Genomic DNA, 27240 nt, shown 5'->3' with positions numbered 1-27240 from the left:
ACATAAGGGCCCCAGAGCCTTTGAATGCCATTAAATGACAGTTTAAACAAAGGGTTCAACAGAATGACCGCACGTCTTCAGCTTCACCATCCCAGGCCCTGACAACAATGCAAGCAGTGAAATCACATCAGTATCACGGATACACATTAAGGAGTGGGGTGGGGGTGGGGAGTACGAGTATTTATTGTTATACGGCAACATCTCCTAGTGTTGTTTAAACAAAGTATAAAGCTCTAAAACAAGCACAAATTAATGTCTTGGTAAAGAAGTGGAGATACCGATTATGTAGCTTGGGCATTCTCCCACTGGACACTGTGTTTCCCTCTGTAAATTCCAAGAGAAGGAAGTTAGCCGGCCCCAGCCTTTTTATGGAGCATTCTTTCTGGTCCAGTATGTGCTTCCCTCCTCTCCCATCAGTGCTACAGGGTAGATTGTCTTGCGAGTAAGTCTAAACTGTGAAGCAAAAGCTAAAGACCTTGCACAGCCAGCTGTAAGCGACTAAATCCACCTGAGAGCAAGGCGCCGCCTCCCACGTGGCAGCAGCCAAACAGATGACACTCTAGACCTAGCACTCACGCAGAGCCACTGCCACGCAGAATGGGCGAATCCCCTGGTTTTTGGGGGGTGGGAATCATGATGAAACGTATTTATTGCCCTGTATTATCTTGTTACTCAGAGGCACAGCAGCTTTGAAGCAAAGGGCTGTGAGTGATAAAACTCATTCCCAGTTTGCATCACCCCGCCTATCCTAACGCAGTGGTCTGAAGGAAGAGTACATCACCCACACACGAAGCCACACTGGCACTCATGTAGTTAATCTGAACACCTGTAGCATCAAAGCTTCCCCAGCACAAGTAACACAGTATTACCCTGCTCACAGCAGATTTAAGGAAGGCCTGCAAACTAATTAACAAGGGTGCATACAGCTGGGCTGCAGTCCTGTCTCTGATTGCCCACCTACACACATCCAGACCAACCAGCTCAGAGTTCACAATCACTACGCCGGGGTAAATTCTGAACTGCCTCCTTGCAATAGCAAAGGCTGCTAAAAAAAGGCTTACACTAGCAAACATTTAGGTTGTACAGGAAACAAGCAGCAGAAAAATGATTAGTCACACCACAGGACAGCACAAAGTGATTTTCCATCACCCGTTACCACTACGAACCTCACATGCAATGGTATTTTTTCCTTCTGCCACTGCAATAGTAAGATAGTGGAGTATGTCTGAGACAGAATCAGCCTTTTCCTGTAATACCATGTGGTAATTTCTCTCCGAGATACCTGAATTTAAGGGCAACAGGGAGCAACTGGAAAGCCAATGCTGCCTGTCAAGGTCTCCAAACCAAACAGTGGCATGAGGAAGAGACCTCTAAGCTCACAACAGGAGAAGGAGGATTCTTTGGTCCGCTATTTTGTGCCCAAGAATCCTCCAGTTTGAGTTTATGCTACACCTGTTTGTTAAACCAACAGTCCTATTGTAATTTGTTGTCAAGAGGTCAATGCAGATGTATGTAGGGACATAGATCAGTTGCAAAGTATTTTTTAGAGTAAACACAATACTGAGAAAGTCATGCAGAAGAGCAGCTGTATGTTACTCTTTTCATATACCTCCTCCATCAGTACTGCTAATCTCATCTGTAATAGGGTTGCTTTCTTCGCAGCAGGTACGGACGGAATATGCTTCGACCTTGTGTCTGTTTCTGGTGTGACTGTCTGTGCCTTAACACACTGTGAAGTGGTTGCACACGATGGCATACACTTGCTATTAGATACACGGACCTCCCCTAAATGTAGGGTATCTGTTGTTTCATGTCTTCCTGTAAGGTAAAGGAAAGAATGAATTTCAATCACTCTTTCTGCATTCACAGTTGTGGACGTGAGCGATGCACAGGCACAACCATTAATACTGGGGCACATCCTGCGCTGCCTTCGTCCTCATGCCTGTTCTTACATCTCAAGTTACAGATTTGCTACAATTCAGCATCTTAGCTTTGCCTACAGCCATGTACAACATAACTGTGTTTTCTTTTATGCTATAGAACAGTTCCTACAACATGGATACATTATGAAAAAGCAATTATTTTCCTAGGCTTTTCATTTCTATTCCATTACCGCCTGCTTCATATTTCATGCTGTTTAATTCTATACACAAATTGCTCAGAAATCCATAAAATGAAGACCTGATCTGACTCATTTTCAAACTCTTTCCTTTTCTGAAAAGAAAAAAATGCACCTCTCTTACCTTAATCCGCTGTTTGATGCCTGCTTCATATTTATTCACGATCATGCCTTCTCTTATCTCTGCTCCTCCCATAGGCTTTCCTCTGCCTCCCACTTTTTCACTACTTTTTGGGAACGCTTCGTATCTCATTCTTATTTCTCACCCATTTTCCTCAGTAACCATCTTTTTGCTTTTCTTCGCTGGGATCTTGGTAAGGTTCTGGAAGCTGAGAGGTTCAATGACCTTAAAACGTTCTCGCAGAAGTCTGGCTGCTCCAACTCATTGCTCCAGCTCTACAACCTGATTAAAACTCTCAGAACATCTCCCATTTCACTGTCTCAACCTTGTGTAACCTATAAACAAACTTCTCCTTGTCTGAATACAAACAAGCAGTGACCATTCTATGCTTTTTAACCACATCAGGGCTAACAGCCTAAGAGAAACGTTCTTGATCTAGTCTGCTAATAGCAGAGAGCTACCATCAATTGCTTCCTATAGCATGGAAAACACAAGAAACCTACACAATGACAATAACAGCAAGAAGCAACTAACAGTGGTTAACAGCTGGATACCAGTAGGTCATAATGGCACAGGTTACAGATATACTAACCCCAGAACAAAAAAAAAAAATGAAATTTTGGGAAAACTAGGAGGGAGAAGACACAGGTCAAATGCACAAAATCTCTTTAATGCATTCCAGAAATAAGTCTTACAACATCCAAGATGGCCACTCTGTGCCATTCCTTTAAAACGTGAGTTTTCATAATAGTTCTTCAGTGTTAGTGAAGTTAGATCCACCAAATTAAAAAGGGTAAGATTTCTTGGGCAAGGTCTACACATTTTATGTTTATGTAGTAAAGAGCCTAAACTGAGAGCAGCTCTCCATAGTAATATGAAAGTACAATATAATTAAACATTATTTATTCATCATTGCTGCCTATACAGCAAGAAAATAACTGATGCTTGACTCACATTTCTATTTCTCCTCTTGACAGATTTGTAAATGAGAATTATTTTGTAACTCAAAATACATTCCGTTTAAGCTGTTTAACTTAAAATCATTACTCAAATTTATTTTTTTCCACTTGAGAGTCAACTCCCAATAAGGCCTAGAAATCCTGACAAACGTTTCAGAGTATAAACCCAAAGAAAATTTTTTAAGCTTTAAAGCTTCACCGCATAGCTTCAGCAATTTGACACAAACAAGCAAAGAATAAACCCTTACTTCTCACTTGTTCAGACCTATATAAGAGCTTTGCCCTGTACTTCGAAATTAGAAAACTGGAACAGCTTTCTTCTGGTTATAGTATAAAACAATCTTTGTGGCCATTTTCGAGTTAGATAACACATAACTTCAAAATTAGGAACAAAAATAAATTAATCTTCTTGACTATGATTCAAGTCTAAAGAAAGCAATCAAAACCAAACTGACAGAAGTGCTGTACTGTTGTCTCACGTACAATTTTCCTTTCCTCAGTTTTAATTCGGTTAAGTTTAAGAATACAGATATTCTGCTGTTGAGACCACACCCATAATTGCGTATGCGCTGCTACAAACATACCACTTTAGTCAGTATCAGTAATGCCACCATGATAACTTTATTCCACTCAAATCAATCATATCCTCATTCTTAATGTTGCACTATTTAGTTGTTTGCATTCAAATATGCATATAAACATCCAAAAGAGTTACCATTAACAGTTTTTATTTAAAAAAACCTAATGTACATCTTTTTCCCCAGTACAGTTGTATTTTTCTTAAAAAGTACTGTATGTATCAAACATTTAAGGTTTATCCCATCACTGTCAATTGTCTTTGAAGAGCTGTCAAACATCTCCAACTTTAATGAACTTCAGCATAGCCTTAAGAAAAAGCTTTTAGCTTTCTAGATGTATGAGAAGAGGCCTAGTATTCTGTGGCATGAAGACAACATGCCATTAACAAGTAATCCCTGTGTTTACAGCATTCTTTCAGGAATGATATAAACCCCAAAGTCCAAGTGATAATTCATACCCTGCATAAAACTAATACAAGATACATTATTCAGATGAATAGATAGCATCTGGAGAGGTCTGTCAACATTCATATTTTTTAACAGCTCTTTAAAGAGGTAATGGTGCAGATTAAGTACAAGCTTTTTGCCTCAGTATAATACACATTTGAAATTAAAATAAAACATGGAAGACCAGTATCTTTACATTTTATTCTTCAGAAAAAGAAGAATTTTAAAGAAAGCATTTAGTAGTCCACTTGTGCTTAAAATATTCAATGCATGAGAAAGCCAAAAGAAAAAAATACACATTTTTGTACACCATGATCAAAAAGATAACATTATAAATTTTCAGAAATTGCACTGTATTTAAAACACTCTCTAGAATCTGCTCCACTTCTACATATGGCTACTGAGGCTGCCAGACACAGTTCCTTTTCCACTTTAATTGCCAACCTGTGGAGGCCCTTCAGGGATGAGTGATGTGAAGAAGGTTGTGATAAAGGACCAAGCAGAAGCCATGAATCCAGGCTGCTGCTCTGTATTGGCATCTTCACCTGCATCTTCTCCACTGTCTTCATCAATCCCATCATCCATAAGTCGTTCCTTTAAAAACAGAAATTGAAGCAATTCAACTGCTTCTTTTTAGAGCTCTGACATAAGGTAACCAGCAGTATCTTCCTACATTAAGTAACTTTCCTCAAAACAACCTCCTGAAGAATAACTAGCATGAAGAAAGTCCGTGACTGAAGTAGAGACAATCAGTAACTGTCAGACTGGAAGAATACAGAATTTAAGCAGCAGGCACAACATCGAGGACAACGCTGAAAGCTTTCTGGTTAAACCGAATGTATTTCATGAAAGTTGACTTTCTGTTCGGATATTACAGCATACTTGACAATATAATACATAGGAGTCTCAAAAGACATGCCTGCTCTTACTCACCATCTCTTCAAGATCAGGATTATTTGCATGTTGCCCATCACGGTTCACTTCCACATTATTGGCTGCCTGCTGTTGGCCTCCCTCTTGCCTAAAGGGGAACCATCCTGCTTGGTGTCTACATAAGAAAACGGAAGAGTTGACAACCTCTCTTTTGAAAGGAATAAAAAGATTTTTCTCATACAGCTAACTACTGCAGTAAATTCTTCAAGTACTTTCAAATGAATGAAGCTGCATGTATTTTTCTGCAAGTCCTACTTCTACATGAAATGGCTACTCTTTGATGTCCGGGTTAAGAAGGGTCTTGCCAAGAGCTGTTCTTTAAATTTCAGAAGTGGTGTTCACAGCCCTCTGCTCCAGGAGATTAATAATTTACCATGATTAGGTAATTAAATACACAGAAGACTTCTTTTGGGCCTCCTCCCCATTTTTAATTATTTAAGTTATATTCATTTTCAGAATCAGCCTTAACTTCCATAGTTTAAAGTTGATTTTTTTGTGGAAAAAGGTTCAAAAGGCTTGAACCACATTACCATTTTAAATTAAGTAAGCCCCTCCTACATTTTCAAGTGTCTATATTCTTATTTCAACTATCATATCTGCATGAGAAACAGAACAGGAGAAGACTGCAGTGTAAAGAAACTCTCAACTGATTACATCAGTCCAAAGTATCAAGCATTACTGCTGTTTTCCACTTCTATTGCCCTCACTAAGGTATTTTCATATATAAAGGGAAGTGATGACAACAGTACCGTTATTTCTTCAGAATAGAGAGAGGGTGCTTAGGTCTTTAGGACACACGGCAAAAAAATTAACTCCCTGCAATTCTACCAGATCTAGCACCCACCATTACAGTAGCACTACCTTAACTCTGCCTAACACGATTTACTGCACAAATCCATATGTTATTTTTGAAATATAAATGAGCTTAGCTCTGCAATTCTACTTTCATATCTGAGTAGTAAATGTTTTAAATTTATTCTAGCATACACTTGACCTATATGAACTTCTTTCCCCTCACCCCCACTTTTCTAGATTTCCATCCCAAAATTCTACATTTCTGCAATACCGAGCCGTTAGCTTACTGTAAATATGTTTTGAGAATTACTTCCTTTTTCTTATCAGCTTCTCTGCTTGTTTGAAATTCAATTAATTTTTTTTAAACAAAAACCCACATCATGTTGTAAAGGAGCAGTGCCTAAACTTTTGCATTTAGATAATTTTTCACAGTTTAAGTGGATTATACACTAGCAGCATACTCCACGTATCGGATCCACAGCTGTACTCAAGTGTTGTACTCACAAATAAACCAGCAGCATGGCTCCCATTACCATGACAAATCGACTGAAGGAAGAATAGAAGTATACAATGCTCAGAAGAATTGCTGCTCTAGAGAACGTGTACATCCAGTCCAGCCAGTCCCGGTTGAAGTCCTCCTCGTTCACTACCGGACCACCCTGTGCATTCATCTGAACATTGGGGTTTACAGGCCTGTTTTCCTGGACGGCTACATTTGGCGCTGCTGCGGGCTCATTTGCAGGAGCATGTTCTGAATTTACAGCCTGGGCAACTGCAGATCTCACTGGCTCAGTGCTGGAAGTCACCTGGGCTGAAACAGCAGCTTGGCTGAAAAGTGAAACACAAAACTAGTCTGTCAAAAAACATGCATCAAAATTTCTAAGCCTATTCTTATCTTCTTTTCTGCACTAATGAAAAACAGAGTTTCATAGGTAATACGTGTCAAAACAAACTGCATTTTCCCTTAAATCTTAACTTATTAACACATTAATGTAATTCCAATCTAAAACTGGATTTTATAATTTGCTGCACAAGACTTACCATAAAACAACACTGCCAGACAAAATAAATACAGACATTTTGATCCTGCAAACAACATTTAGGTTTTTAATACCTTCCTTTCACTAGTGTAACTTAGTACTACCTAAGATAATACAGACTTACTATTGCATGTAGTACTGACGTGCATACATTTGTTGCCACCAGATCATCTGTAAGGGACTGAATGCAGGATACATAGGAAATCCAGCCGAAACACCTTGGCCTGGAAACTGGTTGCCTATATTGCTACAAAAGGATTTAAAGAAAAATACTCAGTTCTGAATTGCCACATTTATAAAATGCACCAATATTAAAAAACAAAGTAGCACTCTTCCTCTTATTTGTCCCCATACAATAATACACTGAAATAACACTGAAACAACATGTAGTAAGATCATCCCACCCACTCCAAAAAAACACTCTGTTTTCATACAAGAAATTAATAAGCAAAGTTACTTCTATAGAAAGAGGATTTGTGGTTTTGTACTTAGATGTTTGTCACTAGCTGCATCTCTGGGGAAAAAACCCTATTGAAAATTTTTCAAAATTGTGAATATAACTGCAGAAATTCTTCCATACAATTCCTTTTAAGTTCAAAGGTCACCCTTAAAAGCACTGCAGGAGCTGTAAAGGTAAAACTTACTAGCTTCTGTAACTTTCTTTTAGAAGCAATACCTGAAATACTACCACAATAAAAAACATGAAGAAATGAACATAACTAAAGACAACAAACTAATCTTTCAGATACAGCTTCTGAAGAGTGCAATTAAGAACACTGTAAATTATTTACTTCCCCCCCTTCAGTATTTTGAGCATAAGTGATTCTCATCCATAGGGATTTTTAACTCCGGTTCACATGCAAGAGATATAAAGCTCCTATAAGTAAGTTTTAGGTTTGGTTTTGTCTGCTTTTAAACTTCTTAGCCTCTCTTACCTCCTAGAGCATATAGCATGTTTTGGCAAGATTTCCAACTCTTTCCCCAAAGATTTTGATGTAGTGAACTGTAGTAAACCAGGACATCTTTCAGGACAGCATGAGAGTATAAAGCATGAAGAAAAGTTTATTCAGACTGCAGGTAGCAAAAGCTGAGACTGCTGTAATTGTACTGCAGACTACACCTGTCCCCTAAGTAAGGCACTCCCTGCAAAGATATTACCAAGAGATTTCATTAGTCTACCAGGCATTCAGATATACAAGACATGCCCAGAATGAAAGATGGGAGGAAGACATTAAAATCTTTTTTCCGCCTTACACATGATTAAGTATTTCACTTTAATTCTGGAGAAGAGCCTGCCATGCAACTCCATGACCTCTGCTAAAACTGTTTTGTTTCTATTTAGTCATAACCTGTTTTGATGACAATCTGTGGGGGGAAAAAAGAAAATAAAAAAAGCAAAAGGTACTTTCCTGATACCACACAGAAACTGAGATAATCATAGGCAATACTCTAGGTTTCTTTCAAAAATGGCAAGGGTGAACTGGCAGCCCGGCTGATGCTACTTATTTATGCATAATTAACATGCTGGAACCGCAAAGCTATCAAGCTGCTATTGAAAAACATCAATCATAGTTTTATATTTATGGCTGCAAGCTTAAAGAATGTGTTTTTCTATCCCCTGAACTGGCAAACACTTTAAGAAATAAGACTTCCAAAATTCATACAACGCTGACCCTCATAAAATACTTGACCTTCAAAATGTAAAGATGATTCAGATATTCCACACGCGTGTCATTAAGTACTGCAATGTGACAAATCACTGAGCAACGTCTCGATTTCAAGCAGGCAGAATATCACATGGGGATGCAAACAGGCAGGACCACTCACTGTTCAAGCACACCTATTTCTCCAACTCAGTCAACAAGAAGCTACCCAAGGTGCCTGAGTGAGTTCTGCTGGAATTCACCAATTCTTTCTCTCATCAGTTACAGATTTTAGGGTGGTTCTTTACAACTGCCAAGTTGAGCTCAACAAAAGTTGAGAGGCCTTAGGCTAATAGCTTTCCCTCACAGATACATCTTTCAGAAATATTGCAGGATTTGAGCCTCTGCTTTCTTCCAAACTCTTTCAAAAGTTGCTTTCTTGATGTCTTAAAGTTTAATAGCAGATTAAGAAATGAGTCAACCAAGACAAACCACAGAAGGTTTCAGTTAAGTCATGTTCTTTGCTTTCCCATTCAAATATTTCAGTGTTTTTGTGTTTTTGTTTTGGAGGTGGGGTTTTTTTTTCTTTTTTCCTTTTTCCCCCAACAACTTTTCTGGGAGATGGAACTTTCTGATAAGCAAAACGTAACTTTTCAAGATCCGACTCTATTAATGAGAAAAAGTAGACATCAATATTCAAGAACTACTTCTGCCTTAGAATGCCAGCTAGCTCAGCAGTATTTTATTTGCTCATCAAAAATCAGAATGAGGCAGATGTTGTCCATTATGCAGCTATTACTGCTGCCAGGGTATTAAGTTAGCTTTTGAAACTCAGGAACAACTCTAAACACAGTGTAAGGTATTTCAGTGAAAGAACCTCTCCAAAGGAAGAGGCTCTTCTCGGCAAAGCAAGCCATCTTGCTGTTAGAAAAAGGAAAACGGCACGTGCTTTCTCCTCATATTTTTCCGAAAGGAGGAAAGAGAGGCAGGAAGTATTTCAAAAGAATGGCAGCAACAGCACAAGAGCAGAGAAGCAAACTGGATAGACAGAGGCACTCCAAGACTGGAGAATAAACCAGAGCAGACAGTAGAAGAACAGTTAGATAAGTAGGAAAACAGTTTTTAATGTCCAAGTGGTAGACGTAGATTCAGAATACTCTGAAAAGAAAGAGGCATGCTACTCCTTAAATGGCTACAGAATTCAGAATTACTTCTTTTCGTCTACAGAAGACACCTAAAATGAGCTAACTGGAAAACAATTTGAGAGTAAGGTCAGACTAGTTAGCTAGTGTCATCATGAATATACTGTTCACTACTAATAGCAAAATAAGACTTTTTATTCAGACTTAATCAATCAGCTCAATCTGTCATCTGCATGACTGACAATAACTGCATTTCTTTAATGACCTCGACCCACAAAGACATCTCATTTACTGTTAGTCTCTTATCTCCCTGGGATATCAACTTGAAGTGGTATTTCAGTATCCTCCACTATGTTACTTGCTACTTTAAAAAAAAAATACAGCAAGCAAAGGCTACTGATGAAGCAAATTATTTATGTGCTAGAACATACTGTATGCTGTCAGTATGTCATTCTGTTGTTCACTTTCAAACATTACTATGTACACAATGCAGAAACATTTCATTAGATGGGCTGCCACACTTGACAAATAATCTCGCTGCCTTGATGTTTCTTGTCTGTTTACTGCTTCCAAGTAGTCTCCAATCTGAAATACATGCCATTTCAGGATGCCCATCTGTTCTGTTTGTACCTGCGTAGTCATGGATCAGGGGCCTGCTGTGCTAAGTCCACAGGAACAGACAATGCTGTGCTTGCTCTCCGCAGCAAAAGACTGACTTGGTAGATTACTTCCCCAGTCCCACCTCAAGTCTAGATTTTTAGAAAACAGCACTTAAAAAAGTTCAAAAGCAACAGAAAGTTTTAATTGCCTTCTCCATAACAATGTGAGTTAGTTGTTTTCCCAATGGATGCTCAACTCACACACTGAAGCTTTGTGCCAGGAACTGAAACACCATCAAAACCATCATTTAATCACCTAACATTTATGTTACTTATTTGTACAAATTACATTACTAATGAAAGTGTTGCAAAATGCTCAAGAAAACTGCTCCTCACATTACATTTTTACACTTCTGGAGACCTCTCCCCATGCCCAACAGAGCCTATAGTTCATCATACAGCTAGAATAAAAGTGTTTGGTCATGAAACAGTAAAAAAAAAAAAACACACAACCCACAAGGCAATGCAAATTTCATCTACAGATCTTCATTGTTGCTAACAAGTCTCAGTCTGTGTATAAATTACATTAAAGCTAGATTTGATTGCCCCAAAACATGTTGAAGAGTAGCTGAAAACCAGAAGGCATTTCTTATTGCTGGAATACAAATAAAGGGGGCCCTGAAGCAAAACAAGATGCATCTGAGAAGATTACTGAAAGTGTTAAAAAGGTTTGAGACAACAGCAACTACAGCAGGCACTGGCACAGACTGTTTGGAGTAGAGCACAGCCAGTGCCCAGTAGTCTGCAGCAAAGATCTACCTTAAGTTCCAGTAGCATTCCATTAAACTACTTTTACAAAAAAGGCCTAGGATTATTTAGAGTTCATTTATTTCACATTTCTTTTCAGGTCAGGACTGCACTTTTGAAGCAAACCTCCAGTCACTTCCTCGTACTGCAGTTTTGTTTGTACCACAAAGTGCTCTTGAATCACCATCTGGATTCCTTTTGGATTACACTAAGTTGAAAGATGAGATTTAGGTGCTCTGCCAATGCTCTTCAGCCACAAATAGGCACCTACCCCAGGTGACTCGATTAGAGATAGTCCAAATAAGACAGAAAACCCTGAAATACGTGCAGCGTTGACGTCAGGTTCTCAGCACCTCTTTCAGTCTACAGGTCCACTCCTCTCAATCCACATTACTTGCCAATACAGACAGAATCAGTATTTTTATTTATTTTTAAGTTATTCTTTTCTCCAAACACAGTAATGTCTTCCAAACTTGATGCTTCCTGCTGTACCTTAATTGAGTTATTTCAGCTAAAAGACTGAACAACCATTCTGTTGCCTTTTTGAAGTCCATAGGCTATTCAGTTCACCATGCACACTGATGAAAAACTCACTCTCAGGGTATGCTTACGTGAAAAGCTAATTAGAAAAAATTAAAGCTTCTTACAGATTAATAATTTACACAACACAGAATAAATTGCTTCCAGAACTAATGTACATTACACAAGACAGCAGTCTTGATGGTCAACCTAGCATCATCTAGCTTTGTCATAAAGGCAAGTATAACCACTTCTGCGGAGATGTATGTGGTCAGAATAACGTAAATGCTCCACCCACTGGAAAGGCAATTTCTTCCCAGTAGACTGTACGTTTCAGATAAATAATAAAAAACTTGACGGAATTCAGGATGAAAACTAATAAGACTAGTAAAGTCTAGGTTAACTCTAACAAGAAAGCAAGTAAATTGAACTGAAACGAAATAAGTTTTCAACATTTCTGGACATCTGTTTTCTTTCCAGTGACAGAAACAATTGTTACTGTTAGCAGATTCATAGTTTTTTCAACATTCTCCAAAGAAAGTCTCTAGAATCTACACAGTACTGTGAGAACACCTTGTCAGAAAGAAATCTTTAAAGCATCTTCTGAGGAAGTGACAGCTATCATTTCAGAATACACTATCCTCCCATTTTACTCTTGGAAGAAAATAAAAAAAATAAAAATTTAAGAAACTGCAAAGGGTTGAAAATTCCTAAAGCCACTTTTTAAGTGCAAAAAAAAATATGGAATCTTGAAAGTTACATAATAACAGATCTGATCTAGAAGTGTACACTGGTTATATTTCATTAGTATGTATGAAAACACTTAAAAATTCTATTGTAGATACACAAGCACTTACATGTACTTGAAACACCTGCATATCATTTATACAGTTGAATCCAATATGGAGAAGTGAAAAATTACTTCTCTTGCGCATCAAAAACTAAGAACCATCATACTCCGGTAAGAATCTAGTGTTGATGTTTACAATAAAGGACTAGAAAAAGCAACCAGAAGCAATATTTTTATCAGTTATATTAATAACTACATGCACTAGATAAATATTACAGTTGCACTTATCAACAGAAACTTGAGGGCAGAAAGCATGAAGAAAAAATAAAAAACAGCCTGAAAGGGAGGCACCAAGAACACTTACTCTTTGATCGACTCCTGGCTAAAAACTTTAACGTTCATACTAAAAATGTTTCTAAACGTGACTTATGCTTCAAAATGACAAGCCAAGTCATTTTGCAGACTGTGAAAGAAAAATAATTATAACTGAACATTTGAAGTACTTTTAAAGAGTATCAAAGAGCTGAGGAATGCTTCAATCTCACTTACCCTTGCATTAAATAAGGGAACTGGTGGCTTGGTATGGGATTGCTTTGTGCTTGTGGAACATTACGATGCCTCACTCCATCTGTACTAGTGTTCAACGATGTAGATGAAGCTTCTTGGTTTGTGGGTGAGGCAGCAGTTGATCCAGAATGGTCCAAATTCTTAAAAATAAATAAAATTGAGGTTGGGGATGTTTTTGCGAGTTACAGATTTACTACTGTGTCTTAAAACACTCTTTGCGTTAATGTTTTGTCACAGGTTTTATTGAGAATATAAGCACCAGCAAGTCTTCTGGGGTTTCAGTGGTTCTGGCAAGCCTTTAGTAAAAACAGAAATTCAAAATTGCACTCAGGTGCACATATAAAAAAAAAGGAATGTTCAGAAAGACTCAACTCTTGATAGGTCCCAGAGAAAAATCACAAGTCACTGGGAACCAAAGTTTAAAAAACCTGAACCAACCTAAAGCTTAATCCAAAGAATATTTAGCAGCAAAAGAAATTCTAGTGGCTACCATTAGCAAAAGTAACTACAACCTCAGGATACGACTTTATCTTCAGAAACAACAGTGCCTCCAATGGCTCAAAATACCATTCCTCTATTCATGTCTTCAGTTGCCCCTTCTACTCATCACCCTCTTCACCGTGTCAGCTGCCCAATGCAAACTGCTGTGCTCACTGCCGGGAGGGGACAGGGGGTGGGAATAGGGAAATAGCTAGGAACTACTCAGGCTCCCAGAAACACACCTAAAACTATAGAGCATCAGACCTCCAATGCTTTCCAAGATCAACACTTAACCCTGGAAGCAGGACAACAGCTGGCTCTCCTAGATTATTTGTCACCATAACAAGACTCCAATTTGGCCATTGAGATGCATTATTTTAGTTTTAATAAATACCCAAATCCTATTGCTAAGCATTACTGTAATATTTACTCAGTAGAAAATCCTTTTCAACTTTGACAACTCAGGAAGTGAGGAGCTGCAATTATTAAGACATCTATATCACATTTACCTGACAAAGGAAAACAAGAAAAATTTACCACTAGACAGTGGGGAGAGAATAAAAATACAAAACAAACAGAAGAACAAAGGCCATTCAAGCTTTGGGTTTAAATTCATAATACGTTGAAGGAAACAACCTAACACTGCATGCTGACTGCATTAAGCAGTCATTAATACAGTCCCTTAAATACAATGTTTACAACTGATCTATGTAGCAATGAGACAATCACAAAGGAGACACCCTGTGTCCTGCTTGCAGAGACAGAAACACAGCCTTTGCAGAGACGATGTAACCACTGTCCACTCTCTACTATTGCTAAAACTGCCCACGTTTCTGCTGTCACATAGCAGTCAGAAACAGTACCCTACCGACAGAGGAATGAAGACAGACAGCTTATTACTGGAAGGGTATTCCCCCCATGCTGATTATCAACACACCGCAGATAAGAAATATCTACAATGGTATTGTATATATTCCCTCCCGACTAACCTTCAAGGGTCACTTAGTGATACTGCCAGCTCTGGAAAAAGCCAAGAGAATTATGGTGGTGACGATCAAGTCATCAACAGAAACATTAATTGCCCTTCTGTTAAAACAGAGTACAATCAAGGAACATCATAAATTTTGGAGGGTATGAAGAGGGGAAGACTCAAAATACCCTAAACAAAAGGTGTTCTGTGAACAGCTTAAGTAATAAAGTGTTAAGAACACCATTTACTTCTCACTGTCGTACAGACACTATGGCTGCCCAACTCTTGTCAAGCAGGATGAATGCTGGCCAACCTCCACCTGTCCATCTCACCACAAGGGCATTAATTTGACTGGTCTCTCTTCAGCAGTACAAGTTTTCACAAAACAAATCAGAATTTTGTTGTGTGTTTTTTTTATCTGAATACACTGTTAAATTTCTGCCAGAGATACAAGAATTCGGAGAGAAAGGAAAACGTACTTTTTGATAAGAAGAGTGTTAAAAAGACTGTATAAAGAATGGCTTAGAAAAAGTAGCGCTTTATCATCTAACAAACATAATTGTGTTACGATTTGAAAAAAGGTCATCTTCCTTTACGTAAAGTGACACCCTTAAATTATCCAGTCTAATTGTACAAATTCATATGGCATGCTCTGTTTTCAACACACTAATTTACATTCAAATTTTAAAAATTAAGAGAAATTCCTGGAAAGCTTTCTCAGCATAGATAAATTCATGTTCTGTGTATGAAAAAAAAACTCACTGAGCTACTGCTGGAGGTTGAAGCTCCGTGACCTTCTCTACTGGTGCTGGGTTTTGGAGAACTTGGGGGTGTCCGGGAAGTACATACCAGATGAACCATATGATATTCATCTTGCTAAAAATTAAAGAAATTGAAGAGCTAAAGCAACAATATTTGAGAAATTTACAAGCAAAAGATGTCTTTAAAAATCCACTTTCAAAGCTGTATTTGCAATCAGGAAAGAAACATACAAACTGGAGGGACCATAGAGCAAAACTTGAGCCTAGCACAAGAGAAGTCTGCTGTTTCACAACTGATGTTTTCTTAGCAGCTATCAACAATAGCATATTGAACATTCATTTACCCCCAGTTTTCCCTAGAACTGCAGTATAGCAGACCCAATGGAAGACCACAAAAAAACATGAGGAAATGTAACATGCGCTTTAACTTTTACTTTGGAAAAAATATCAAACTCTTACAGGGCTTGGCTTCCCTAAGTTAAGAATGCTTACATTTGCATTGAGATCTAGTGAAGAGTGTTAATCAATAAAGACATCAAGGTAAATGAAAAATGTAGGTGCTGAATTCCACAAACGGACCAAGATAAGAAAAAATGTACAAGCCATTGCCTCCACGTCACTCCAGTCGACGCTTGGCTCAAGCCTAACCTGCAGCCACCCAACTGAAGAGGCCCTGCAGATATTCCACACTCAAGGAGTACTGTTCAAAGTGCTAGGTGGGACTTGGGTATTCCTAAATATTCAAAAGTGAGGAAGCAAATGGGTGGCACCACTTGAAGCCATGTCAGTATGCAAGTAATCAGCCCACACCAACTCTTCATGAATATGCTCCTCCCAAACATGGATGCCATAACAACTTCAATCTGAAGCTATTTCTCTGTACCAAATGAAAACGCCCCATTATATATCAGCATGCCTGAAGCTTATATGGCCATAGCAACAGGAACAGCTATGACTGTATTTAAATTGCATGCTACAGCTTCCTCAGTAACCAGATTTTAAACAAGAAAAACAACAACAAAAAAATCTGTCCTCTTCTGAAGTCAGTGTGGTGCAGTCAAGCTGCAGTTCTTAATGAGATGACATTTAGAAATATCAAGGCTTGGAGGATTTTTTAAGCTGTTAAAAAAAATGTTAAAACATACACTTACTCATTTGTAAGTTTTAATCTTTAGGAACAAAGAAAACTGGATAAATGCTTTTATACAGTGTCATGCATTACTGCTAGCATAGCCTATCCATATCCACATTCATTTAAACTCCCCCAAACGGATCAGTTTCTAGCCTCAAGCACAGCCTCATTATTACATTAAGTGTAGTTTCTTACTAGTCAGTGATAGGAAGCAATGAGCAGAGAGCACTGAAGGCAGGTGATCAGCATTCTGACCACATCAAAAGCCTTTTACCTAACTAGTTACCTTCCTACTAGCTAAGAACTTCTGCCACTTGGAGAGGCAAAGGAAGCTAAACATATTACTTGTGATCTTACAGTATACAGCTTTATTCAATGTGACAGTTTATTGTAATTTATTTCTATTTATACAGAACATGTTGAACGTCACTATGCCTGAAGAGTGCCACACTTACAGCCTCGAGGTATTTTCTATCAGCAAAATGACAGTGCTCAGTATCAAAGAGCAAGTATTGCAAAGCTAATTTGAGAAATTTAGTAAATCCTCAGATAACATCAAGAATTTATAGCTAATCAAGTAGGAATTATATGGCAGAGAATGAGATTGAATTTAGGAGTAATCATACCTTTTTTCCAAAAGCTCTTAAAAAGCTTGATCACAAAAACCTCCTCTCTTCAAACATGAATTTTTAACTTTCACTAAATTTCTTTAACTAAATCCAAGGCCTATAGCTACTAAAAAGCCTTTAATGTCAAATGTAGCCCTGTATAGTGAAGGAAGTCAAAGTTTCTCCTCTAGTACACAAGCAAGGTTTGAAACTGTGTTTCCTAACACTAGCCTGCTATAATGAGGCCAAGTGAATTCAAGGGATTCAGACTTCATTTTGTCTTTAACGAGCAAAACTAAGCTTTGAGGCAAGTTATATAAGCATTTTCATGAACTTTTAAGTGGTACAAGACATATACTGGTTGGCAATAGTCCAGCTCCAGTTTTCTAGTAAGCCTATACATAGTAAATTTCAATCATTTTTGGTAAGCAATTAAATCCAATTTAATAAAAATCTATTTCAGAATAAAGATTATAAAGTAACAACAGTGTTAGTCTACTCAAGCAATACTCAAGATTCTTCCACATTAGTTACTCCATACTTAATACGAAGTTCAGTTGCTCTATTCTCCTTTAGAGACTTTCCTCCATACTAAATACTAAAACGTAACCCACTCCCGCAGTCTGCACACTGATTTTTTACCATAATACATTACAAAAAAAAAGTATCAATACCTGGCCGTTGGTAATGAATTACAAAGCTTACCTATTTCACAGGATTAAAAACTGTGTAATTGTTTAATAACCTAAAGTATTTTCCAAATATAGCTATTGATGCATCCTGATTTGTTTACAAGGAGTTTAAAGACTATTCAACATAATGCATTATGTTTTCTGTTACCATCAAAACTGAAAGGAAATTCTTGGTAATCTGCCCTAAATATCCTCTTATTCATTAAGTTAGTACAGTTCTTAAAAATTTATAGATGTCCCTCTTATTTGGTAGCATCAATCCAAACTATCTGAACCAATATGAGAACCAAGTGCACGTATTTCAAGATTTCTCACATCACATGTCACGTGCATTCAGGATTCGGATTTCACTTAAATGTCGACCAGAGAATCCAAAGTTAGATTAGTAAAGTTATTTTTTCCAAGATGAACCAGCAGAATATATAAAAAAAGAAATAAAAAAATGCAAGACCTTTCAAAGATCATCAGGAATGGCTGATAGCTGACAAATAAAACTAGGTCAACAAATAGCTTTCCCAGCAAAACCATTCAGGAATTTAGAATTCTGGTTTTGCATATAAATATATTACCCTTAATTTGCTTATAGAAGTGCCACGTTGAATGTAAGTTCTTGAATTTAAGTAGGTACAAGAAATGAAATGATGTGCCAAACCAACACAAATCTGTTAACTGATTCTGTTTAGGCCACAGTGGGAACCGTCCAAAAAAGTCACTCTACACTACATATCACTTGTTTGGGACTTACATAGCTCACTTGCTCTCCCACCAATAGGAAACATGCCTCAATCCACACGTATCACAATCCTACATAGATGGGATACTTGAAAATACATTTTCCTGAGCATAACATTATACGGTTACATCTCTCAACACAATAATGAAAATTTGAAGCTAAACAACACAAATCTAAATTCCTGTTTGCCAAAAAGGGCGTTTTGATCAAATATCATATGGTGTTGATATAAAGCTTACTTTTCTGAGAACATCTTTCAGCTGCAGATGATCAGGAAGCAGTCTGCCAGAATACACCAGTCTCTGATCCTTTGTAGACTAGGAGATGGGACAAAGAAAGGAATTTAGCTTTTTCCTGCTGTACAGATATACAGCTGGAGATAACATTTGCAGATGAGAAAACCCCTTATAATGCCAACCACCAACAGACAGCCTTAAAAACATTTTGGAGGCTTCACAAGTCCAACTCACAAATTAATTCTGGGAAAGAATTCTGCTATTATGCACTCAGCAAGAGTGCCATAACAATTAATAACACTTAACTGTCAAATGCTGCTCAAGAAAACTATCAAGTATATTCAAAAATTGCTTTCTTTTAAAGAAGATTTGCTCTTTACCCTGCTCCCACTCCCAGATATTTGCTGAAAAAGTAGATGGAAAACTAGCTGAGGCAAAGAAACAAAACCAAAAATAGTTAGTAGAATGATGGAATGATAATTAAAATATGCAGAAGAAAGGCACAAATTTCAATCTTTTTCAACATGGAATTTCTGTTATAAGTGCCTGCCCCCATCCCCACCCCCCAAAAAAAATATTAAAAAGAAAATCACGAGGAAACAAGGAGTAAGCATTTAAAAGCATGAATCAGCAAAATTATTTAATTTTTTTTTTTTTTAGGTAGCCTTCAAACTTTGGCAAGTTTTTTTGCCTGTTTTTATACTTTCAGAGTTTAAAACACCTTAGTAATGCAAACCAACATTACTTAAAAAAAACAAACAACAAATCATACGCTATTCATAAGGTAATAACTTTCAGCTATTCTACACAGAAGAGATAACGATGAAATTCTTTGTAAAAGGAATTTATTTGGGGTACCTAAAATGTCCAGTACACTAAGGCAACAGACACATTATTGGTTAAGCAAAACAAACAAACAAAAATCCCAACCCGGCTCAATTCAGTTTATGCTGTCAGAAAGTTTTAAATAGTCTTAACAGTAGTGAGTCACTAACATGCTGTAACTCTGTGAATAAACACCTCTTTTTTTTTTTTGAAAAAAACTCCTAAATATTCACCTATATTGAAATAATTTTAAAGAGAATCCAACTGTTACATCCGTTCAGTTTAACTATTGCTTGAATCTGAAATTAATACAATAGCATTTAATACTTGAAAGAGAGCACTAACAAAGGCAAATGCTAAATGAAGAAACCTAGCCTAACATCAGTGGAACAGACATGTATTATCAGCATGAAATATTTGAAGAATTTCCCCATCATGCAAACAGCTAGTCTTACATCTCTCCTCTTTCTCTCCCTGCCTTTTGTTGCCCACTCTGCAGTCTTATGCTAAGACACAAATACCTGAGCTCCAGATCTCTTTAATTAGAAAAAGCTTTCACATAAGTTTTGAGATATTTTTTTCATGCAATAGCCTTTTACAGATTTCCAATAACTTATCAGAACATTAAAAAGTTGCAGAACTTGTTTTTTGCCTGAAAAAAATTTGGTCATATCACTAGAAAAAATAAATATAGATACTCTAAGCAAATAATTATGAAAAGAACACATTAAATCTGAGAAGCTTTTAACTTTTTTCCCAAATTCATACTAGCTATTCACGATTAAATAAGTCTTTAAAAAAAAAGTACATAACCTGCCACATATAGTACAGAACTGTATATCACTTCTTCAGAATAACCATTTTCCATATTCTTCTGCATTTTTCTGTATTTTTAATTATTGACACAATACACTATTTTATTAAGTCTCACAACACAGGGAACTAGTTATTTGCAGCTCCAATAGATAAAATACTGCAATGAATTAGACATCAGTGCTGTACTACTTCTATTTATGTTTAAAACAACAACAACTAATGGCCATCTCTCTCATGTCAAGACTAAATTCTTTTGAACTACACTATTTTGCTTGCTCCTTTCAAGCAGTAACAGGCTGGTAACAGAATACAGGCTTTACTTGCATTTTGTATTTGGGAAAGGCCTTCTTAGAAAAAACAGAAATTTGCAACATGCATCAAGATTACAGCAAAATGATTTCCTGTAAATAAGAAACTTGCTGCTTTAGAATGACCAAGGGAGCCAGAAGAAAAGTCTCAGAAACCTTGTTTCTGGGTCCTGACACAGATTATCTGGAGATTAATTAGAACAGATAAACTTAAAACAAAACAAGCAAAACACAACAAAAAACCCCTTCCAAATCCAACACAGCAATAGAGTGCTGTTTTGCCTGTCCCACTCATAATACAGCTTTCTACAGGGTCAAATTCAAGTTCTTCTCTTTAGTACCTTATATATGAACCTCTCTTCAACCACATCTAATTAAGTACCTTCTCAAACACTATACAAACAGTACAAATTTTTTTTTTTAATAGTGGTACTTTACAGAGAAGAAACTGCTAGATTAAAAAACCCCTCAAAACTGACTATTACGTAGCCTTCAGTAATGTGTTTCAGCTCCCTACAAAACCACAAAAGAAAAGGTTACGCATATGCTGAGTACTGTTAATTATATTAAACTAGAAACATTAATGGGGGAAGATGAGGTTTTAAACCCTATACTCCTCCCTATGTAACTTAAATACCTAACTGCGTGCTACGGGAATACCACTTGAGATTATCCAGGTGTAAAGCCATTTTAGAATTCTGAAGTGTAGGCTTTTTTTAAATGCAGATGGAAGAAGAGATGATAAGTGTGAAAACACAGTAATTCACATATATGCCAAAGTAAGTGGAAAAGGCATTCAACTCATCCTCTGCCTGAGGAGGTTCACCACCACACCTCCATGCTCACTGCTAGCCCAAATACTGAACAGTGACGCAAAAAAGACTTCTATATATAATTTTATATATATATATATGTATAAATAAAATATCTACATAATTTATATATATAAATTATATAGATAATTTATTATGGTATTAAAATAAGATATATACATATTTGGTTTATATATAAAATATGTATATATTTTTTATATATATGTATATATAATTAGAGTGGCCTCGTTTTCAGAAGCAAGCACATATCATCAGTTAAAGTGATTCTAGAACATAAAATTTAGAAGTGAGGTGGAAGGCAGTTTTCAGATCATAATCTAAAAGGTATGCATTTAAAACCAAGAATTCATCGGCTCGCATTTTTTTTTTCTTTCATTTTTCAAACAAGACTCCTTCTGCTATGCTTGTCTTTATAAGAAGATAACAAAGTCTAAATTAGCTATGCCCAGCACATTACCAAAACCCACCAAACTTAAGCTGAAGCAGCAACTTCCTTTAGAAACACAGACAATCTCTGAACTATCCTGTTTCAGCTACCCGACACTCATGATTTTGGTCACTCAGCCTCTCTCCCATAGGAAATAAAAATCCAAACAACCACGTCAGGTTAGAACTGTGGGGAAAGGATATGCCAGATGACAGGTACTGAAGGAAATGAGAAACAGCAGTTTTAAATTCCTATTTATGGGTGTAATCAATGCAGCAGTTAATGCACTGAATGTAAGATCTACCAAATTGAGACACACAGGTGATTTTCCAAGTTTTCTTGTCTTAAATAAACATTTAATTTAGGGACACTGTAACTACAGTCCTCTATCTATGAAAAATTGGTCCAGTCAGGGAAAAAAAAAATATTGACAAATGCAAACTTTAGTATAGACCCACTAACTAATTTAACACTGTTTTAAACCCATTTAGCTTATTCAGGGACTGACTTTATTAAGCATACCACCTTTAATAACAACTAAACCAATTTAAATCTGCCTAAACTTAGAATATGCACATATTTAGCTAAGTAATTTACACAAATTAATCTGAAAAAAAAAAAATCACAAACAACACTGCCTCAAGGCCTAACTTCTAGTTTGCCTATTTTAACCATCTCATTTTCTGAAGATATACTCTCAATAAACTGTAAATGTTATGACAACATTTACAGTTACCATCAGTTCACTAATTTACAGATGCGTATAGGAGAATGAGGTACAAGTCACACGTGAAAACTTGAAAGACTATGTATAGCAGTGATAGCAACTGACTGCTGTTTTACAGTCTTCACTTCAAGAACACTGCAATACCTGTATAGAGCACCTGTGTTCTGATGTACTCTTGCACTCTTAAAATAGCATTGTAATAGAAGTTATTTCCAGGACCTATCCCATTCAGGGAATGTAGAAGTTTGATCGACAAAGATTTAAACAAATTCAAAAAAAGCAGTAACACTCAATATCAAAAACATATCAAGCCAAAAATACACTTTCCAATTTTACTATACATAGGAGACATCCTTTTAAAGACCTTTGTCCCCTCCGACGTTACTACTTTAATTTGAAAGGTTCTATGAAATAAAAATATTGTGATCAGTTACTAGTTTGATTGCAAATACAGTAAATCCAAATTAAATTGGAATTACTGAGATAATTTTCACTGAAGAAACTCCCCATTCTTTAACCCAGAACAATTTTGGGCATTCTGAACTAGTCATTCAATAATGAGAGGCATGTTGAGGAATCAATTTTCAACAGAAGAAAGATGTTCCAGGAAAATGAAATTTGATATTATACTCCTGGTTAAAACCCACAGTGCAACATAAAAACCCCTTGTTCATTAAAGATTTTTCCTAGAAGCCCAACTGAGCAAGATCATAGGATGAGTCAGAAAAATAGTGTTTAAACACAAATACGTCACAGGAGGAGATTCTAGTGAGGAGGAAGAAGAAACAGCAATCAGCTGAAGTCATGTATTTGTTTCCTTCACAGCAGATAGCCTCCCTCAGCAGAGAATTACTCACGGCAGTAACTAAAACCACAAACTGAGTCTCAAATACTGCTTAACATGTCCTAATGTACCAGTGACACAGCCTAAGTCGTGGACTGCTTTTCTTCTGCTTTCTCCAAAAGGCAGAAACCCCCTTTGAGACACAAAGCCACTACATTGCCTTCCCCCCCCCGCGCCACCCCCCCCCCCCCAAAAAAAAAAAAAACAACAAACAACAGTGCCAATAATTCTTCTATTGAACCAGGTGAATTCTAGTTATTTACAATATAAATGCAACCTTTGTCTGATGTTTTATACAGCAAGGTCTAGGCCCCACGTGCTACTGCAACGTGGGGGCAAAGTCACTCCCTTCATACAGTCTTCTGGAACAAATTTTCACATATACTGATCTGTATGACTGCTATTCTAAACAGGTATGGTATTAGCTTTCTATTATTACCTGTATGTTTTTCATAACATCTTTTCAATTGCCAAGTTTAGAACTTAAAAGAATTTAGAAAAAAATCATATTTTCCCCAGAAAACAAAAAAAACCCCAAACTTTTATATTGTTTCAAAATACAGTCACAACTGCCATACAAGTGTGCAGAACATCTGAGAGCAGTTTTTTCAGCACAACCTCAAAAAAATGTCTTTTCAAAGAGGAGGAGAAAAGGAAATAATGCTGGAGATTGTTCAGTTGTGTGTTTCAAGTAATATTATGAATAAACATCTATCTGCTCCACACCTCAGTGAATTCACTAGATCATAGTAACTTTAGATACATTGCTTAAGTACTGTAATTACTTTAGACAGAACTCTTACATTTACAGAAGTTAGTCTTAAACTGAGCTGAGTTATCTCAATTCCAGTTCCAAAATAGTTACATGGAGCATTAATAAGTGTCTTCAGCAACACCATCTTTTGAGACGCTATACTGTGATCATCTTCAACCATATAAAAGGGCAGCTATTTATATTGCCAACTTCCCTGAAAGCAGAGACCCAGCCATTGCCTTTACACAGACAGCTCTTTGGCAGTAGGGCTCTTCCTTGTTTATTTTTGCAGAGCACCCAAGGAAAGTCTCCCATCGACTGTACAGAAGTTACTGCGACGCCAGTCTTACCGACAAGATGAAGAGAAAGGGCTGGCCAACAACTCACCGGCTTACTGGGGTAGACATTAGAGAGGTGGGATTTTAGCTTGCCCACAGTCCAGTCCAGAAAGCAGTTAATGGTCTGGTCGGTGTATTTCTGGTTGGGGGCCTTGATGATGAGGGTCACCGGGTGATCCACGACGCTTTGGTCCATGCTGCTGGCCCGGGGGTGGGGGGGGTGGGCGGCTGGCCCTGCCCGCCCCCTCCTCCTCCCCCTCCCTGCTTCTCCTCGGGGTAGACGAAGCGGCTCCAAGCTCTGGTCGCTGCGGGAGGGTTCAGCGGCCGGGGGCGAACTTCCTGGGGAAGCTGGGGGAGCCCATGCCCGTGCTGGCCCTCACGCCGGCGGCGGCACCGGCCGAGGTCTGCCCGCCGAGAAGCAGAGAGAGAGACGGGGGGGGGGGTCGGCTTAGCACGTCACACACAGGCCCACCCCCCCCACCTCCGGTAACCACAGCGACGGGGAGGCCAACGGACGCACCCTCACCCACCCACCTCCCGGACACCCTCCCGCTGCGCCCGACGGAGAAGGAAAGGAGACAGGGAACAGGCCGGTACCCGGAACTCGCCCGCCCGGGCTGGGCCCCTCCGCCCGCGGCACCGCCTCAGACCTCCGGCCCGCTCGCCCTTTGCGTAAAATGGAGACCGACCGGAAGCGCGGTGGCGTCCGTCCTGCCTCCCCCTCCGCCCGCTGGGGGGCGCTCGCCGGGCGGGGGGGGCGCGGGGCGCAGGCGCGGGCGGAGTGTGGTGTGAGGGGAGGTAATGGCGGCGGCCCGTCTGTGAGGTGGGCGGTGGTTCTTCTTTAGGGAGGCGGCTTCTCTTCAGGGAGGTGGCGGGCTCTTCCGGCGTTTTGCCGAGGGGGCGAGGAAAAAAGGGCGTACAGCGGCGAAGGCGGCTGGCAGGAGCGCAGGGCCTGGGCCTCCGGGTTTGTGGCCGTGGGCGGAGGGCTGCGGTACAGGATGTGGGGCGTCCGCCGGCCTCTTGCGTCAAGGTGCGGGTTCGCAAGGAGGCCTCAAGGCTGAAAAGGTTAAATGCTTCTTAGCAGCCGGAGTTAAAACTTGATTACTTGCCGCGTGTCCCGCCTCCCTCACCATTGTGTGCGGACACCTCCGTGTATTTATCACCAACATCCTTGTGAGGTCAGGAAATGGTAGTTTATAACCGGAACGGAGGCAGAGGAAGAGGTTTGCCACATGTTGCGCAGGAGACCTGTCTAAAACCATAAGTTTCTGAAATCGCAGGCTTGCATTGTAAACTTCTGATCATCTTAGGTGATTCTCAGTTGCTGAAAAGAAAATCCTTTGAAGGATAGCCTTCAATTTTGATGAACAGAATGACAATGAATAAGGGAAAAGTTCAGTGCATGATACTTCTGCTAAAGATCTCTGCAGTAAAAGTTGGTCTCATTAACTCAATAAAAACAATAAACTGCTTAGACAAAATACTTTAAAGTGTCTCTTGAACCAAGAAACAATGCTTTCCTGCTATTTCCTTCAGTCTTCAAATGCTGTAGGTAACTATAGAAGGCACAAGAGTTTCAGGTTAGATTTTTTCAAGTAGGTAGTGTCCCTTTAATGGCAAAGAATCATACCTTTCATTAATCTCTGCATTATGAACAAGGAGTGAGGCACAAAAAAGTTTGATAATAAAGAGAGGATCCTAAGGAACTCCAGTATCAGAAGGGAAAGATAAAAAGAAGAGCCTGAATGAATATCCTTAGCACCCAAGACCTAATTCTTCCTTTTAAATAAAACCTGGATACAGACAGCAGCTAATGTGAGACTTTGCAAAAGCAGAGAAAATAGTCTTAATTTTTATGTTTATTGGCTTCTAATTATTTTCCTCTACAACCATTCCTTCGCATACCTCATGTTTGAGGTGGAGCATGGGACCTCCATGTTTCTACAGCACCTGGTATCCTTGAGATGGCTTATCAAATCATAAACGTGGACAACTGGTACTTGACAACACCTTCAAGTGTAATATTTGACATACTCATATCAGTTTCCCAGCTCCCTCCCTTGTTATATAAGAACAATTGTTTGCACTTGAAATTCTGAACATGCTGTCATTACCAGGGCATGCAACTTGGAATTCCCAGGAATTTCCAAGAATAGAACAGGATTTCCAAGCACTAGTCAAATATTTGTGCATAGGGTGATGCACCAAAATGGATCAGCTAGATGGGCACTTGCAAGGCGTAATATACAAAAATTGAGGCAAATGGTAAGTTTTATGCGTTGCATTTAGGATGCTTGCAATTGTATTGTTTGACCTACGGTGTTTGACCTACGGTGTTTGACCTACAGTGTTTGACCTACAATGGCCACCTACATACACATAATATTTCTATAACGCACCCATTAGCTACTTTAAAAAATGCCAAACTTGGGATGACCAAGAAATCCCCTGAATCACAACCTGAGAACAGTAAGGTCTCTTCTGTGATGTCATTTTAGAAGCTGCGTGTTGTGCCAGCTGCATGAGCAGATCCCCATACTGTGCACAGGCCCTCAGGGGTCAGAATTACACGTGCGGTGATCTCGTTTTGGGACTAAAACTTAAAACCTGGTAAAAATAGTTTGACATTCATTTATACTCCGGAAAACATTGTGAAGTAGTCTAAAGTATCACATCAAGGGGCCATTTGATATTTTA

General features: G+C 38.4%; 1 protein-coding gene across 5 annotated transcripts; it reads right to left on the bottom strand.

Annotated features, from left to right (window-relative positions):
* Positions 1–3797: 3797 nt before the first annotated feature.
* HERPUD2 (HERPUD family member 2) lies at positions 3798–25819 on the bottom strand. 5 transcript variants are annotated; one of them, XM_063325503.1, is made up of 10 exons: positions 25141–25817; positions 24593–24947; positions 18675–18752; positions 15272–15385; positions 13042–13199; positions 7928–8014; positions 7117–7239; positions 6457–6780; positions 5158–5272; positions 3798–4818 (listed from the first exon to the last, which is right to left on the bottom strand). In XM_063325503.1, exons 2-10 carry the CDS (start codon positions 24737–24739, stop codon positions 4657–4659), a joined length of 1308 nt encoding a protein of 435 aa, XP_063181573.1. In that variant the 5' UTR covers positions 24740–24947; positions 25141–25817; the 3' UTR covers positions 3798–4656. The 5 variants fall into 5 exon arrangements, with proteins under 5 accessions (XP_063181573.1, XP_063181576.1, XP_063181574.1 ...); XM_063325506.1 differs by lacking the exon at positions 15272–15385 and having other exon boundaries at positions 25141–25819; XM_063325504.1 differs by lacking the exon at positions 18675–18752 and having other exon boundaries at positions 25141–25818.
* Positions 25820–27240: the final 1421 nt, after the last annotated feature.

Source organism: Chroicocephalus ridibundus, chromosome 2 (genome assembly GCF_963924245.1).
Source record: "Chroicocephalus ridibundus chromosome 2, bChrRid1.1, whole genome shotgun sequence".
Taxonomy (NCBI): domain Eukaryota; kingdom Metazoa; phylum Chordata; class Aves; order Charadriiformes; family Laridae; genus Chroicocephalus; species Chroicocephalus ridibundus.
This window is presented reverse-complemented; position numbering and strand designations above follow the sequence as displayed.

Bases quoted from the DNA above. Each gene is read 5' to 3' on its own strand.
- HERPUD2 (XM_063325503.1), bottom strand. From the start codon at position 24,739: ATGGACCAAAGCGTCGTGGATCACCCGGTGACCCTCATCATCAAGGCC. The intron at 13,200-15,271 runs GTGAGTTTTTTT...TTTATTTTTAAG, and splicing joins CAACCTCCAGCAGTAGCTCA to AATTTGGACCATTCTGGATC. The intron at 8,015-13,041 runs GTAAGTGAGATT...CTGTCCTGAAAG, and splicing joins TTCCCTTATTTAATGCAAGG to ATGTCCTGGTTTACTACAGT.